The 13,023-nt window shown below is 39.1% G+C and overlaps 2 protein-coding genes across 2 annotated transcripts; both read left to right on the top strand.

Annotated features, from left to right (window-relative positions):
- Positions 1-760: 760 nt before the first annotated feature.
- Positions 761-6,544, top strand: LOC308098169 (ADP-ribosylation factor-like protein 5B). Its single transcript, XM_080446415.1, has 6 exons — positions 761-983; positions 2,524-2,584; positions 2,772-2,919; positions 3,685-3,768; positions 4,862-5,013; positions 5,174-6,544. The coding sequence occupies exons 1-6, from the start codon at positions 938-940 to the stop codon at positions 5,220-5,222; spliced, it is 540 nt and encodes a 179-aa protein (XP_080302541.1). The 5' UTR covers positions 761-937; the 3' UTR covers positions 5,223-6,544.
- LOC308099468 (ADP-ribosylation factor-like protein 5B) lies at positions 5,640-10,922 on the top strand (the record flags this gene model as incomplete). The annotated part of the gene is made up of 5 exons (XM_080448213.1): positions 5,640-5,672; positions 7,240-7,296; positions 8,062-8,145; positions 9,239-9,390; positions 9,551-10,922. The coding sequence occupies 5 exons, from the start codon at positions 5,640-5,642 to the stop codon at positions 9,597-9,599; spliced, it is 375 nt and encodes a 124-aa protein (XP_080304339.1). The 3' UTR covers positions 9,600-10,922.
- Positions 10,923-13,023: the final 2,101 nt, after the last annotated feature.

Below are 13,023 nucleotides of genomic sequence, written 5' to 3' on the forward strand. Positions count from 1 at the left end.
TACACCACTGTGGGTTATCTTGTTTATAAATGCTGGGAAACGCGCTTTTATTGACTGGCAATTCCCTTCATGTGAGATGATTTATTTCCCTGTGAAGTTTCTGGGGATTCCATCTTTGTTTCACTTTTCTATCAACAGTGAAAGGAAAACAAAAGGAGGTAATAAACATTAACTTCCCATTCACCATATATGGGTAGTGTGTGTTGCCAGGTTTTGTGAGAGAAATAACCAACCCGGTCTAGGAAAACAAGCCCAAAAGAAGCAACTTAGTCACACCATGAGCACTTTAAACCTATATGCTTCAGTTATTTGAAAATAGACTATCTAAGCTCACAACGCGTCGCTTGTAGATCTGCTATTTTCTAATATCAAAAACTCTTAACATGTGGAATATTTCTTGAAACATTCTAACAACGCACATGATTGATTGATGTACTTTATTTAGTAAGACATGCTCCCTAGCTGGCACAAAACGTTTTCATGAAAATATTTGAGAACCACTGGTTTAAATACTAATTTAAAAAAATGGAAGCAAGCCTAAATAAGAAACTACACTTAAGAAACAAGCCCCAAAAAACGCAACCCGCAACTAACCAATTTGTACACGCAACTTTACAGAAAAAGAAGCCCAAAGTCGCTTATAATAAGCGGCCATGGCAACACTGGTGGTGTGTGTGTATGTGTGCGCGAGCGTGTGATGCGTCAGTACCTATCCGTGACGTCGTCCCGCCCACATTCCACGCAGCCTTTGTATTGACAACATTCCTGTGAAGTTGTACCTACTTTAACCTGCGTTAACTTACATCATCACATCACACAGTTCAGAGACCACTGACCACACACACACACACACTCACACTGTTTACTTTTATGCTTTGTTTCTAAGTGAACTAACTTAAAACCTTTTATAATCATCTCTCACCACTACTTGTTGGACATGGGTCTACTTTTCACCAAGCTGATGGCTGTGTTCGGAGACAAAGGTAAAAAGCTTTGATTCGTAGTGAGTCACGCATGGGCGCTACACACAACCCTGAGTGTTTTTTACTTGTTTACTTTACAAATGTAACCTAATACATCTGTACACTCTCATAGTTATGGATACATTATAATGACTGTGTTTTTATTTTTGTACTGGTAGTCTATGTTGCAGTGGTGTAAAGTAACTGTACGGTATTATTTACTCTACTGAAGTATTTCCAATTTTCAGTACTTTTGCTACGACTTAGAGGCAAATATTATACTTTTACTTACCTCACTACAATTATTTGAAAACTAGTTACTTTGTAGATTTTTGATTATTACAAAACTTACATTAACCACTTCAGCCGGCCATTTGAAAATAGCCGATATACAATATCGGCTATTTTAAAAAGATTTTATACGTGAAAACTTGAATCGGACATTTGGCATAATGAGTATACTTTTTTTTATAACACTTTTGGTACTTATTGATGCCAATACTTTTGTTGTACTTTTACTCAATTACATTTTGAATTCCGGACGTTTACTTGTAATACATGTATTTCTACATTGCCGTATTAATACTTTTACTTAAGTAAGAAATGGGAGTGCTTTTCCCACCACTACTATGTTGTTCGGAAGTTCTTGAGTTGGAACTCACTTCTCTGGTAGATGTGCTTTTAGTAAGAAAGCGTTAAGTAGTTGAGAAGTGATTGTTGAGTTGTTGTCAGTGTGTTACTTATGCAGCCGAGTCCTGCTGCACACGTGTCTATCTGTGTCCATTTGTATGGGGACGTTGGACTTTCATATAGCCTAAGAGTTATGTAACCTAAAGTTAGTTTACATTTTGGACACTAGGGAGAGCATACAGTATGTACTGGTGGAGTCAGTCTCTCTGTGGTACAATGTGTACTGATACTATCAGCGTTGGACATGTTCCAACACTCCAAGGAGTCTCTTCTCCCACCTGGATCAGCCTTGAGTAGTTGTTTAGCAACCACTATGTATGAGAGGGAAATGTGATGTTGTGTAGTGGTGTGTGTGTGTGTGTGTGTGTGTGTGTGTGTGTGTGTGTGTGTGTGTGTGTGTGTGTGTGTGTGTGTACTATTATGTCTGACCGTGTGTGTGTGTGGACTGTGGAGTGACCTCCCCCAGTCAGGACTGCAGACTGACTCCCCATTTCTGTGTGCAGTCTGAAAACTCACTTCTACCCCACCCCTCATTCCTTGTCGGTAGATTCTGGTTTACTATGTAGATGTATGTTGGTTATTACAACTGTTCACACATGTCATGTATGTTAGACAAATAGACATAGTTAGCCTGTAGAGTTTGCCTACCCACCAATGCTATGTTAGTTGTTTTGACATTTAGACAGATGCTAGATTTGATCCTAGTTACTTTGTAGCACTAAATTGTTTTCTTTGCACAGTGTTTACATGACCACTCTGTTGATCTTGCACGTTGTACGTTGCTCTGGATCAGAGCATCTGCTAAATGCTTAAATTGTAAATAGTAGGTGTTTCTAGATCAGAATGTAACATTCGTTTCATTTTCTTGCAGAGCACAAAGTCATCATTGTGGGTCTTGACAATGCTGGGAAGACAACTATCCTCTATCAATTGTAAGTTATGCATATTGCATTGATTTGTTTATAAGTAAGTCATCAACCAAATGAACTGTGACATGATAACACATTTGTATCTCTACTCACCAAAGAATAGTATGTTAAAAATTATTATACAGTCGCAGTTTACTGCAGTCACCGAATGAATCTAACGTGTGTTCTCTTGCCTTCCCAACACATCCAGCCTGACAAAGGAGGCCGTCCAAACATCTCCCACAATCGGCAGCAATGTTGAGGAGATTCGTGTTCGCAAGACACGCTTCCTCGTCTGGGATATCGGAGGCCAGGAGAGTCTCCGGGCCACCTGGAATTCTTACTACTGTAACACAGAGGTAACTAGTTTGTCTTTTGTCCCTTGCTGTCCTTGTGTGCATGTTATCATCAACGTGTGTTGCCAGATTGTGCGAGAGAAATAAGCAACCAGGTCTATGAAAACAAGCCCAAAATAAGCCATGTGAGCGCTCTAACCCTATATTTGCTATTTGAAAATAGCCGATCTACAAGCTCACAACGTGTCGCGATGCGAAGTGAAAATGTTGGAATATTTTCAAATCCACAAAATCTTGTATGGGAGTCTCTGGCACAAAATATTTGGGTCTGCAAATACATATTAATTGGGGGGTCCTTGACATGAAAATGTTTGAGAACCACTGGTTTAAGCATCATTAGGAAACAAGCCTAAATAAGCAACTGCACTTAAGAAACAAGCCACACAAAAAAAAACGCAACTACCAATAATTTACAAGCAACTCTACAGAAAAACAAGCCCAAAGTCGCTTATAACAAGCGGACACGGCAACACTGTCATCAACACAAGCTGCAGGATGCCACTGAAATACAAAAACTAATATTAACTGCTTCAGATTTCAAGTGACTCAAGTAGCATAATTATCTAACTTAACTCTTAATAAGTTATTCATATAAAGTTGTTCTGTTTAATTTATTATATTTAGTTATAGTTTACAATATAACTAATATCTTGCTCTCGTACAGTATGAATCTGGATAACACTGAATGATCTTTCGGTCACAAAAGTGATTGAAACGAGCTAATTGTGAAATTATTTTGATGTCTTCTTGCTTTTCTGAACCCTTCAGATTGTTATCCTTGTTGTGGACAGTACTGACCGTGAGCGACTCACCTTAACCAAGGAGGAACTCCACCACATGCTGGCACACGAGGTAGGAATCAACATGTTCAGTATCAAAGTGAAGAGTACTGTTTTTTTGGTCATGTGGTTAATAGATGTTAAATGTTTAGTCATTATGGTATAGCATTTCTTTTTCTTTTTTTGTACAACAAAATAATAACAGAACTGGGTTAAACAGTGGAAACTAATTTGACGATGACTAGACAGTATTAGTTAGTCTACCCTATCTGCCTTGTTGACAGGTACCTACCATTGCTTTGAGGTTTATTACATTAGCTTAAAAGTACATTAAACTACACAGGTCGGTGGTCAAGTAGTTCTGTGGTGAAAGCAAGGATCAGTTTAAAAAGAGAAGAATCCGCACAACAGCTTTGCCCCAACAAATATTTTACTTAGTTGGCACAAAGTGTCAGTGCATTACAACTTTTCGGCCACAGTTGAAGGCCAAACTGTGTCTGAAGCGCTATAATGTTGTGTCCAGCACCAGCGACCAACTGGATACTGTATGCACAACTTTCCCTTTTGAAAGAAGGGATCAGACCGGGCCTGCATGCCATGGCGTCGACTATACAATATTAGAACACAAAGCCATGTGTGAACATCCTCATGTCAGTGTTTACCACAAGCCAGGTCAATACACAGCCTAGTAGTACACATGAGAACAGTAAGGCTTTAATGAACAGTGTATGACGAAATTATTCCACACTGGTAAAAGGGAACAAACTGGTTTCACTAGTCTGCTTTGCCGTGCTTTCTACGTGTCTAGTCAGTGAATGAGTAAGGGATATTTCTCAATAATGACCATTTTGCTGAGCACACGGGTCTGCTATCAAGAAATAACAGATGCAGATTGCCGTGATTGACTCATCAGAATCAAGCATTCAACAAAGCTCTAATAAAACGTTTATTTCTTTTGCTCATATAAAAAAATATATTTTCCTTTGTTCTAAACCGTTAGTCACACTCTCTGTGTGATTAAATGCGTCAGTGAAACTGATGACATGGATGTTTCAACATAGCCTGTGCTAGTATTGTTGACATATTTTTTCCGTTGTGTCATTGTCAGCATATTTATACTGAAATGTGAGATTGTAGACCAACCTTTTATTCCCCTACCTGCGCAGGACCTGCAGAATGCAGCTGTTCTGGTTCTGGCCAACAAACAGGATATGAAAGGGTCCATGACAGTGGCTGAGATCTCGAAGTATCTCACTCTCAACTCCATCACAGCTCGCTCCTGGCACGTTCAGCCCTGCTGTGCCCTAACCGGAGAGGGGTGAGCAGACATTTTTGAAAATAGTCGAATAAAGCAGATCAATTGTTACATCTTTGGTAGACTTGCTGCAATATACTGGCATGTTTGAGAGACAAGGTTATATATCTATCATTATACTACATGTTCTTACTTCCCCCCAATTTTCTCTTCCACTCTGTAGTCTGCCTGCCAGTCTGGACTGGATGAGGTCACACGTCGTGGCAAACTAGAACACCTTTAAATGGAAACAGGACGTGGAACCCAGCTATTCCTAAACCTAAGCCAACTCCCTCAGACAATGTAGAAGTCACAGTGCATGGGGCATAATCAGTACCTTCACTGTATTATGTTGAGCAAGTGCCTCTGAGCCACAGAACTTTTATAACGGCTGCCTTGCCCCCCCCCCCCCAGGTCTGTGAGGGGCCCCTCGGGATCTGGGTCTATCTCAGGATGTACAAGCTTCAGAGAAACATGTTAAGGTCTTGGACATTAGCCAAGGTAGAAGCTGGTACACGCACAGGTGTCTGGGTGAAATGTGCTATTCTACCAGGCATTGTGGCAGCCAGTAATTTAGCATTCGTTAGTCCTGTTCTGTTCTCAACAGCTTACTTGGCTGTGAAAGTGAAAGTGGCTGGAAGGTTTTAGGGATGTACCCTATAACACCAGACACGTGCTGCTTGGTAAGAACGGTAGTTTCCAGCCTTGATTTCAGTTGTGTACGTGAAGCACCTGTGTGCCAACTAGGCTTCTGGAGTTTCACCATGTTTACAAAAGACACCTATCAGACCTCTGAGACCTGATTCCTTGTAGGTTGCCAGGGCGACTATCTAAGCTAAGCTGCCTAAAGGCCCTGAGCAGGTGTTTTCAGCTGTGCACACATTTCTGTACCGCCTGTAACTCTCTTCTAATGTCACACTTTCAAGTATTAGCCTACTGACATTCAAGGCATCGCACCACATTTCGTTCTATGACAACAACCATAGTGATGCAAGGTGTATGATTTGAGGCATAGATTGCACTTTTTTTTTTACAATGCATTATTCACAGCTGAAATTGTAACTGTAATCTAATCAGTTATAATGACATTCAGCCAAGGCATTAAGTGAACTTTGACTGTGACTATGTCATTACTTTCCGTTTGCCCCAACCAGTAACCAGTTACAGTATACTGCTTATGGTGTAACCACATTTAGTAATTATTTCATAGTAGTAGATGCCTAAACTGACGCCATAACTTGGATGCAAATTTAAGTATAGCTGGCCAAACCAGTGCAATACCTCCGTTCCTCCGCCATTTTGGAATGGGAGGCTACATTGGATGTATAAAAATAATATATACAGTATCTGTATTGTGAAACACAGGACATGTTTGTTGGTCTGAAAGGTGCTTACTGCTTAGTCATGTATTTTAAGCAATTGTTGCACAAATTACTTGAAGTCTTTATATTACAGAAACAAGTGATTGCCTGGATGTAAAAAGTAGCAGTTTTTGTATTATGTACAGTTTTGTTTGTTTTTTATCAATAAATGCCATCATTGGCAAAGTACTGTATACATTGGGTGTGTTTTCTATGTTGTATGTAATGTTCTGAAAGTAGTTAAAGGGATATTTCACTTTCCAAAAAACTTTGGGTCATTGTATCGTCTACTCAGGCTTTTGTCAGCCCCCCAGATCGTTTTTAAGTTGCTTGATTCAGTATTTAGATATTTGATATTCATTTTATCAGACACGCCCCCTTCCTATACAAACCTATTGTAACTTCAAACTCCATTTTTAACATGTTAGAATAATCGAAAACACCCGTCCTTGGTTCTGGTGACTCACCCTGCCCTCCTAAGTCCTAATAGACGGGGCCGTTTTTTATTATTTATTTTTTATATATATTTTTTGAAATGAAAAAAAATAAATACAATAAAAAAATTAAATAAAATACATGAAAAAAGTAATCGATAAAACACGGCCCCCTCGCGTATTAGGAGGGCAGGGTGAGTCACCAAAACCAAGGACGGGTGTTTTTGATTAATCTAACATGTTAAAAATTGAGTTTGAAGTTATAATGGGTTTGTATAGGAAGGGGGTGTGTCTGATAAAATGAATATCAAATATCTAAATACTGAATTAAGCAACTTAAAAATGGTCTGGGGGGCTCACAAAAGCCTGAGTAAACGATATAATGACCCAAAGTTTTTTTGAAAGTGAAATATCCCTTTAAGTTTGGTTGAGTGATACTCCTGAAGTAAGACCAGATTCAGCAAGGCTGGAAAAAAACACAGGAAGGCAATTCTTACTACTGTAACACAGAGGTAACTAGTTTGTCTTTTGTCCCTTGCTGTCCTTGTGTGCATGTTATCATCAACGTGTGTTGCCAGATTGTGCGAGAGAAATAAGCAACCAGGTCTATGAAAACAAGCCCAAAATAAGCCATGTGAGCGCTCTAACCCTATATTTGCTATTTGAAAATAGCCGATCTACAAGCTCACAACGTGTCGCGATGCGAAGTGAAAATGTTGGAATATTTTCAAATCCACAAAATCTTGTATGGGAGTCTCTGGCACAAAATATTTGGGTCTACAAATACATATTAATTGGGGGGTCCTTGACATGAAAATGTTTGAGAACCACTGGTTTAAGCATCATTAGGAAACAAGCCTAAATAAGCAACTGCACTTAAGAAACAAGCCACACAAAAAAAAACGCAACTACCAATAATTTACAAGCAACTCTACAGAAAAACAAGCCCAAAGTCGCTTATAACAAGCGGACACGGCAACACTGTCATCAACACAAGCTGCAGGATGCCACTGAAATACAAAAACTAATATTAACTGCTTCAGATTTCAAGTGACTCAAGTAGCATAATTATCTAACTTAACTCTTAATAAGTTATTCATATAAAGTTGTTCTGTTTAATTTATTATATTTAGTTATAGTTTACAATATAACTAATATCTTGCTCTCGTACAGTATGAATCTGGATAACACTGAATGATCTTTCGGTCACAAAAGTGATTGAAACGAGCTAATTGTGAAATTATTTTGATGTCTTCTTGCTTTTCTGAACCCTTCAGATTGTTATCCTTGTTGTGGACAGTACTGACCGTGAGCGACTCACCTTAACCAAGGAGGAACTCCACCACATGCTGGCACACGAGGTAGGAATCAACATGTTCAGTATCAAAGTGAAGAGTACTGTTTTTTTGGTCATGTGGTTAATAGATGTTAAATGTTTAGTCATTATGGTATAGCATTTCTTTTTCTTTTTTTGTACAACAAAATAATAACAGAACTGGGTTAAACAGTGGAAACTAATTTGACGATGACTAGACAGTATTAGTTAGTCTACCCTATCTGCCTTGTTGACAGGTACCTACCATTGCTTTGAGGTTTATTACATTAGCTTAAAAGTACATTAAACTACACAGGTCGGTGGTCAAGTAGTTCTGTGGTGAAAGCAAGGATCAGTTTAAAAAGAGAAGAATCCGCACAACAGCTTTGCCCCAACAAATATTTTACTTAGTTGGCACAAAGTGTCAGTGCATTACAACTTTTCGGCCACAGTTGAAGGCCAAACTGTGTCTGAAGCGCTATAATGTTGTGTCCAGCACCAGCGACCAACTGGATACTGTATGCACAACTTTCCCTTTTGAAAGAAGGGATCAGACCGGGCCTGCATGCCATGGCGTCGACTATACAATATTAGAACACAAAGCCATGTGTGAACATCCTCATGTCAGTGTTTACCACAAGCCAGGTCAATACACAGCCTAGTAGTACACATGAGAACAGTAAGGCTTTAATGAACAGTGTATGACGAAATTATTCCACACTGGTAAAAGGGAACAAACTGGTTTCACTAGTCTGCTTTGCCGTGCTTTCTACGTGTCTAGTCAGTGAATGAGTAAGGGATATTTCTCAATAATGACCATTTTGCTGAGCACACGGGTCTGCTATCAAGAAATAACAGATGCAGATTGCCGTGATTGACTCATCAGAATCAAGCATTCAACAAAGCTCTAATAAAACGTTTATTTCTTTTGCTCATATAAAAAAATATATTTTCCTTTGTTCTAAACCGTTAGTCACACTCTCTGTGTGATTAAATGCGTCAGTGAAACTGATGACATGGATGTTTCAACATAGCCTGTGCTAGTATTGTTGACATATTTTTTCCGTTGTGTCATTGTCAGCATATTTATACTGAAATGTGAGATTGTAGACCAACCTTTTATTCCCCTACCTGCGCAGGACCTGCAGAATGCAGCTGTTCTGGTTCTGGCCAACAAACAGGATATGAAAGGGTCCATGACAGTGGCTGAGATCTCGAAGTATCTCACTCTCAACTCCATCACAGCTCGCTCCTGGCACGTTCAGCCCTGCTGTGCCCTAACCGGAGAGGGGTGAGCAGACATTTTTGAAAATAGTCGAATAAAGCAGATCAATTGTTACATCTTTGGTAGACTTGCTGCAATATACTGGCATGTTTGAGAGACAAGGTTATATATCTATCATTATACTACATGTTCTTACTTCCCCCCAATTTTCTCTTCCACTCTGTAGTCTGCCTGCCAGTCTGGACTGGATGAGGTCACACGTCGTGGCAAACTAGAACACCTTTAAATGGAAACAGGACGTGGAACCCAGCTATTCCTAAACCTAAGCCAACTCCCTCAGACAATGTAGAAGTCACAGTGCATGGGGCATAATCAGTACCTTCACTGTATTATGTTGAGCAAGTGCCTCTGAGCCACAGAACTTTTATAACGGCTGCCTTGCCCCCCCCCCCCCCAGGTCTGTGAGGGGCCCCTCGGGATCTGGGTCTATCTCAGGATGTACAAGCTTCAGAGAAACATGTTAAGGTCTTGGACATTAGCCAAGGTAGAAGCTGGTACACGCACAGGTGTCTGGGTGAAATGTGCTATTCTACCAGGCATTGTGGCAGCCAGTAATTTAGCATTCGTTAGTCCTGTTCTGTTCTCAACAGCTTACTTGGCTGTGAAAGTGAAAGTGGCTGGAAGGTTTTAGGGATGTACCCTATAACACCAGACACGTGCTGCTTGGTAAGAACGGTAGTTTCCAGCCTTGATTTCAGTTGTGTACGTGAAGCACCTGTGTGCCAACTAGGCTTCTGGAGTTTCACCATGTTTACAAAAGACACCTATCAGACCTCTGAGACCTGATTCCTTGTAGGTTGCCAGGGCGACTATCTAAGCTAAGCTGCCTAAAGGCCCTGAGCAGGTGTTTTCAGCTGTGCACACATTTCTGTACCGCCTGTAACTCTCTTCTAATGTCACACTTTCAAGTATTAGCCTACTGACATTCAAGGCATCGCACCACATTTCGTTCTATGACAACAACCATAGTGATGCAAGGTGTATGATTTGAGGCATAGATTGCACTTTTTTTTTTACAATGCATTATTCACAGCTGAAATTGTAACTGTAATCTAATCAGTTATAATGACATTCAGCCAAGGCATTAAGTGAACTTTGACTGTGACTATGTCATTACTTTCCGTTTGCCCCAACCAGTAACCAGTTACAGTATACTGCTTATGGTGTAACCACATTTAGTAATTATTTCATAGTAGTAGATGCCTAAACTGACGCCATAACTTGGATGCAAATTTAAGTATAGCTGGCCAAACCAGTGCAATACCTCCGTTCCTCCGCCATTTTGGAATGGGAGGCTACATTGGATGTATAAAAATAATATATACAGTATCTGTATTGTGAAACACAGGACATGTTTGTTGGTCTGAAAGGTGCTTACTGCTTAGTCATGTATTTTAAGCAATTGTTGCACAAATTACTTGAAGTCTTTATATTACAGAAACAAGTGATTGCCTGGATGTAAAAAGTAGCAGTTTTTGTATTATGTACAGTTTTGTTTGTTTTTTATCAATAAATGCCATCATTGGCAAAGTACTGTATACATTGGGTGTGTTTTCTATGTTGTATGTAATGTTCTGAAAGTAGTTAAAGGGATATTTCACTTTCCAAAAAACTTTGGGTCATTGTATCGTCTACTCAGGCTTTTGTCAGCCCCCCAGATCGTTTTTAAGTTGCTTGATTCAGTATTTAGATATTTGATATTCATTTTATCAGACACGCCCCCTTCCTATACAAACCTATTGTAACTTCAAACTCCATTTTTAACATGTTAGAATAATCGAAAACACCCGTCCTTGGTTCTGGTGACTCACCCTGCCCTCCTAAGTCCTAATAGACGGGGCCGTTTTTTATTATTTATTTTTTATATATATTTTTTGAAATGAAAAAAAATAAATACAATAAAAAAATTAAATAAAATACATGAAAAAAGTAATCGATAAAACACGGCCCCCTCGCGTATTAGGAGGGCAGGGTGAGTCACCAAAACCAAGGACGGGTGTTTTTGATTAATCTAACATGTTAAAAATTGAGTTTGAAGTTATAATGGGTTTGTATAGGAAGGGGGTGTGTCTGATAAAATGAATATCAAATATCTAAATACTGAATTAAGCAACTTAAAAATGGTCTGGGGGGCTCACAAAAGCCTGAGTAAACGATATAATGACCCAAAGTTTTTTTGAAAGTGAAATATCCCTTTAAGTTTGGTTGAGTGATACTCCTGAAGTAAGACCAGATTCAGCAAGGCTGGAAAAAAACACAGGAAGGCACAGTAAGATAAACTAAACAGCATAAATAAAATTAGACAAAATGGGGTAAAATAAAAGAGATCAGATACTAATACTGGAGAAGGAAGGGAAGTCTGCGCACTGTCTGTATTTAGCTTATTTAGCTCAACAGGCAAGATACTAACACCACATAGTCCTATATGCAATTGATCTCTGAATATGAGTATATGAAGTATATGTGTATTCGTATGAATATGTATAGACTTTATAATACATCAGCATAACAGTGATAGTGATAGAGTAGGAGAGCTTGTGTCCAGCAGTGATGACCAAAATTTGGTGTTGAGGGAGATAAGGAGGGGCCAAATGTAAACCCTTGGTGGACCCTGGTCAGGAGGGTACGGGGAATAAAAGAAAACCGTTAGGAGGAAAACCACTTTACTCCCAGACAGTGATGCCAAAGTCAGCAAGGGTGTCCAGGACAAGCTTGTGGTTCAATGTGTGAAATGCCTGCTGATAGGTCTAGATTCTAGGTCCTGATTCTTAGATTCTTCTTTACTCTAGAATCTAGAGTCTAGAAGGATAAAGACTCCAGAGTGGGGGGCAGCCTGGGCAGCATGAAGTGTTTCAGTGACTGCAAGGATTGAAGTTTCAGAGGAGTGGGCTGATTTGAATCGTGACTGGTTGGGATCCAACAGGTTATTCTGTGAGAGATGGAGCGAAAGCTGGTTAGAAACAACACGTTCAAGAGTTTTGGAAATAAAGGAAAGGAGTGTCTGTAGTTCTTGATGTCTGAGGGGTCAAGCCAAGGGTTGGTTTCTTGAGGAGCGGCGTGACTCTGGCTAGTAGTGGCAACAACCGTGCTAGCTGTAGGCAGGAGGTCTGGCAAGGAACCCAGAAGAGTGAAACTGCTGAGTCAAGCTGCAGTAGAAAGGAGGGCACGTCAAAAAGCACCGCAATCAGCCTCAGCAGGCAACAGTGCATTCAAAGTGCAATCACGGCCAGAGAGACTGTCATTACAGTGGGACTTTACAGCACACTAAGCACTGTTCCCTTAGTATGTAGGCTAGCATACATACATACATACATACATACATACATACATACATACATACATACATACATACACATATTATATATATATATATATATATATATATATATATATATATATATATATATATATATATATATATATATATATATATATATATATATATATATATATATATATATATATATATATATATATATATAATATGTGTATGTATGTATGTATGTATATATATATATGTATATATATATATATATATATATATATATATATATATATATATATATATATATATATATATATATATATATATATATACTATATGATGTGTGTGTGTGTGTGTGTGCGTGCGTGCGTGCA

This window comes from Gymnoscopelus braueri (assembly GCF_963280865.1).
Source record: "Gymnoscopelus braueri genome assembly, chromosome: 13".
NCBI classification, from domain to species: domain Eukaryota; kingdom Metazoa; phylum Chordata; class Actinopteri; order Myctophiformes; family Myctophidae; genus Gymnoscopelus; species Gymnoscopelus braueri.